The sequence below is a fragment of the Otolemur garnettii genome, unplaced genomic scaffold, assembly GCF_000181295.1.
Source record: "Otolemur garnettii isolate 467f Iridium unplaced genomic scaffold, OtoGar3 scaffold00055, whole genome shotgun sequence".
Lineage (NCBI taxonomy): Eukaryota > Metazoa > Chordata > Mammalia > Primates > Galagidae > Otolemur > Otolemur garnettii.
The window spans coordinates 4,068,899-4,073,316 of NW_003852450.1; the positions used below are offsets into that span (position 1 = coordinate 4,068,899).

A 4,418-nucleotide genomic window follows, 5' to 3' on the forward strand; every position below is an offset into this window, starting at 1 on the left:
ACCCAGGGGGACAGCTTGAGGCTCTGTCTCAAAAAAAAAAAAAAAAAAAGAAGTCTTCTATTTCTTTTATTAGAAATGGCTGTTGAATGTTTTTCGCCATCCAAGAATAGGATTGTTAGCAGTGAATATAGAGAATTTTGTGTTTTATTGACCACCAGATTATGTTACACCTAAATGCTGCTATTAGGAAGGAGAGTGATTGCCTTTGTTATAAAGGTTTCAGAGACTTTGGGACTCTGAGGACTTTCAGAGGTTTGAGACTTAAGATAATTTGACTAGTTTGCTTTGATTCTTGCCTTTCCCTGCTTTTTATTTTAATAAATATGGAAATAAACTGTGAAATGCTTAAAGGGTATGGTAGGGAAAGACTATTTTTTTAGAGACAGTCTTATTCTGTTGCCCTCGGTAGAGCGCTATGCCGTCATAGCTCACAGCAACCTCCAACTCCTGGGCCTAGGCGATTCTCTTGCCTCAGCTTCCCAAGCAGCTAGGACAACAGGCACCCACTACAATGCCCGGCTATTTTTTTGTTGTAGTTTGGCCGGGGCCGCCACCCTCGGTGTGTGGGGCTGGCACCCTACTCACTGAGCCACTGGTGCCGCCCAGGAAAGACTATTACTAGATATGGACATGTTAACAGTTCTCAAAGTTTTTGGGTCTCTTTAGGGTGTGCCTAAATAGAAGTTGCCATGGATTCCCACATCTGCTTCTGCATTCCCTCTGTTGCAATATCACAGGTCATATAGCCTCAGGAAAACTCATCTGTATTCTTATGAGATAATGAAAAGACATCTTAGTATGATAGCAAAATAGGTGCAACCTCATGGAGCCCCTAAAAGGGTGTCAGTCCTCCCCTGCCATTGTTCATGACTTGTGTGATCCTTGGTATATGGCTCATGTTCCATCAACTCCCTTTCTTTGCTTTGTTGCAGAGTCCTTTGGGCAGAACTATCCAGAGGTAAGAGTATAGTTTTCTTATGATTTTAGGAACATGGTAACTACTTGTTGCTTACTAGAATGCTTTTGGAAAAGAAGCATTAATGTGATAATATATCTTTTGTCCTGGTAAGGACCTAAGTATAATTTTGATTAGAGGAAAACAGAACTTTAATTGAAGGCTTTTTCACAGCATCATCACTTGAACATGTTTTTTCCCCATGTACTTCTCTAGTTTTGATCATGTTTTTATAATAATATGTATGGCATACCTGTATTCCACTTTCTTAAGGTTAAAGATAATTCATAACACTTGAATGTATTTCACGATAGTCACTGTGGCTTGCAGTTGGCTGTAATGATGGCCGAATCGTCATCTGGGATTTCTTGACAATTCTTAGGATTTCCCTAATGCTACACATACAGGCTTTTCCAGGTTTTTTTTTCTTTGAGACAGAGTCTCACTATGTCTCCCTTGCTAGAGTGCTGTGGCATCACAGCTCACAGCAACCTCAAACTCTTGGTCTTAAGCGATTCTTTTGCCTCAACCTCCCAAGTAGCTGGGATGACAGGTGCCTCCTACAATGCCTGGCAATTTTTTTTGGTTGTAGCTGTCATTGTTCTTTGGCAGGCCCGGGCTGGATTCGAACCTGTCAGCTTTGATGTATGTGGCTGGCGCCCTGGCTGCTGAGCTACAGGTGCCAAGCCTTTAATTATTTATTTATTTTTTGAGACAGAGTCTCAGTATGTCACCCTCGGTAGAGTTCTGTGGCGACACAGCTCACAACCTCTAACTCTTGGACTTAAACAGTTCTCTTGCCTCAGCCTCCCAAGTAACTAGGACTACAGGCGCCTGCCACAATGCCCAACTTTTTTTTTTTTTTTTGGTTGTAGTTATCATTGTTGTTTGGCAGGCCCAGGCTGGGTTCAAACTGGCCAGTTCCAGTGTGGCTGGCTCCCTAGCCACTGAGTTACAGCCACTGAGCCCAGAGTTTTTTGTTTTAAATACTTTTTCTTGGAATAAATTCTCTGAATTACCATTACTGGGCCAATAGATGTGACTCTTTTAATGATTTCTGTTAATATTTAGCTAATTTTTCCCTCCAGATAGTTTGTGCAATGTTACAGTGGTACTGTTCCAAAAATCTATCATTGGCTTTTATAAATATTCATTTTAACTATCATTTTCTTTTTCTTTTTTTTTTTTTTTTTTTTTTTGAGACAGAGTCTCATTATGTTACCCTCGATAGAGTTCTATGGCGTCACAGCAACCTTAAACTCTTAGGTTCAAGTGATTCTCTTGCCTCAGCCTCCCAAGTAGCTGGAACCACAGGCACCTGCCACAATGCCTGGGCATTTTCTTTTAGGGGGGGGTTGCAGTTGTCATTGTTGTTTAGCAGGCTGGGGCTGGCTCTCACCCTCCACCTTTGGTGTATGTGGCTGGCGCCCTACTCACTGAGCTACTGGCGCTGAGCCCATTTTATTTACCTTAATAGGTATAAGAAGACATGGAGGGAGTATTGTGGTATACCTTACAAATTAAATTCAATAGACGCATCAATGATAGAGAAACTTCAGGAAGTAATTTGGATGCCTGGTTGTTTGTATTCTTGTATTTGTTTTAATTTTTAGGAGGCCGATGGAACTTTGGATTGTATCAGTATGGCCCTCACCTGCACCTTTAATAGGTGGGGCACACTGCTTGCAGTTGGCTGTAATGATGGCCGAATTGTCATCTGGGATTTCTTGACAAGAGGCATTGCTAAAATAATTAGTGCACACATCCATCCAGTGTGTTCTTTATGGTGAGCAATTTTAAATTAATATGTTAAATGAGAGGAGTGAATGATAACTATTTGCTATTCTCAGTGTAGACATTTTAATTTTAGAGTTTTAAATATTCAGCCATTAGTAATACAATTTCTCAAGTTTATGTAGACCCTGAACCCATGCTGTCCTTGTCCTTTTTGGGGAGAAATTTATTGTAATATAGATCTATGTCAGACTCTGAGAATATCTCAGTATTGAAAAGAAATACAGGTTACAACTGTAGTATAATTGTGATATTTATCTTTCCTTTAGAATGGTAAGTCTTAGTTAGGATGGAAGTTTGAAAATCATCTAGTCTAGCATTGTCCAAGTTAATGAATTCTAGCAATTTTTTTTTCTACCCTGGGTGATGCTGTGGCATCACTGCTCACAGCAGCCTCACACTCTTGAATGCAAGTGATCCTCTTATCTCAGCCTCCTGAGTAGCTGAGATTACCAGTACCCGCCACAGCACCCGGTTAATTTCCTATTTTTATTTTTTGTTTTTGAAACAGAGTTTCACTATGTTGCCGTTGGTAGGGTGCCATCGTATCACAGCTCACAGCAACTTCAAACTCCTGGGCTTAAGTGATTCTCTTGCCTCTGCCTCCCAAGTAGCTGAGACTACAGGTTTCTGCTGCACTATCTGCCTATTTTTGTTCTTGTTGTAGTTGTCGTTGTTTGGCAGGCCTGGGGTTGAGTTTGAACCCAACAGCCCCAATGTATGTGGCCGGTGCCCTCGCTGCTGAGCTACAGGGACCAAGCCTAATTTTCTATTTTTAGTAGAGACAAGTTTTGCTCTTGTTCAGGCTGGTCTTGAACTCCTGATCTCAAGAGATCTTCCCGCCTTGGCCACCCTTATCCGTGTGAGCCACCACGCCTACTTGAATTCCAACAATTTTAATTATCACCAGCCTTCCTGTTCCTTCAGTGAAATACAGTTATAAGGCTTCTGTCAAATAGAGAAATAGCTGAAATATGCTGTCATATAAATTCGTATTGATTTTACTCTTATTTTCTGCAACTGTTTGCTCCAGAAAATAGCCTCTAATTAGATTACAGTTGATTTATTTATAACTATTGCCTTTTGTCTGAATGGAAGCAGTAGTGTATTACAAAACAGTGGTTGAGAGGAGACCTGAAGTCCAGTCTAGTTTTGACCACTGATGTACTTGTGGGCCAAGACTTTTCTGTAATATGCATAATGGGAGCTCTGGCCTGGATTATCTCTTGGGTTCCTTCCAGCTCCTTTGTGTTTCTTTGGTTGTATTCTTGCAGCAAAAATTAGATTAAAAAAAATTTTTTTTTTGGAGACAGAGTCTTATTTTGTCACCCTCGGTAGAATGCCAGGGCATCTTAGCTCTTAGCAACCTTAGACTCTTGGGCTTAAGTGATTCTCTTGCCTCAGCCTCCCAAGTAGCTTGGACTACAGGTGTCTGCCACAGCATCCAGCTATTTTTTAGGCATGGGGTCTCACTCTTGCTCAGGGTAATCCATTCACCTTGGCCTTTGAGAGTGCTAGGATTACAGGTGTGAGCCCCTGAGCCCGGATAGGTAAATTTTTTTGACAGCTTAAACATGTATATATACAGTTTACATAACATAAAATTTATACCATTTAAAGGGTAAAATTCACACGTTTTTATATATTTAGAGTTGTGCAACCATTATCA

General features: G+C 40.7%; 1 protein-coding gene across 1 annotated transcript in view; it reads left to right on the top strand.

Moving 5' to 3' along the window:
• RBBP5 (RB binding protein 5, histone lysine methyltransferase complex subunit) overlaps window positions 1-4,418 on the top strand; it is a 46,728-nt gene that overhangs the window by 5,997 nt on the left and 36,313 nt on the right. Inside the window, exons 2-3 of the mRNA XM_012806600.2 lie at window positions 933-958; window positions 2,569-2,741. Coding sequence (XP_012662054.1) covers window positions 933-958; window positions 2,569-2,741 — 199 coding nt within the window. The remainder of the gene's footprint in view (window positions 1-932; window positions 959-2,568; window positions 2,742-4,418) is intronic.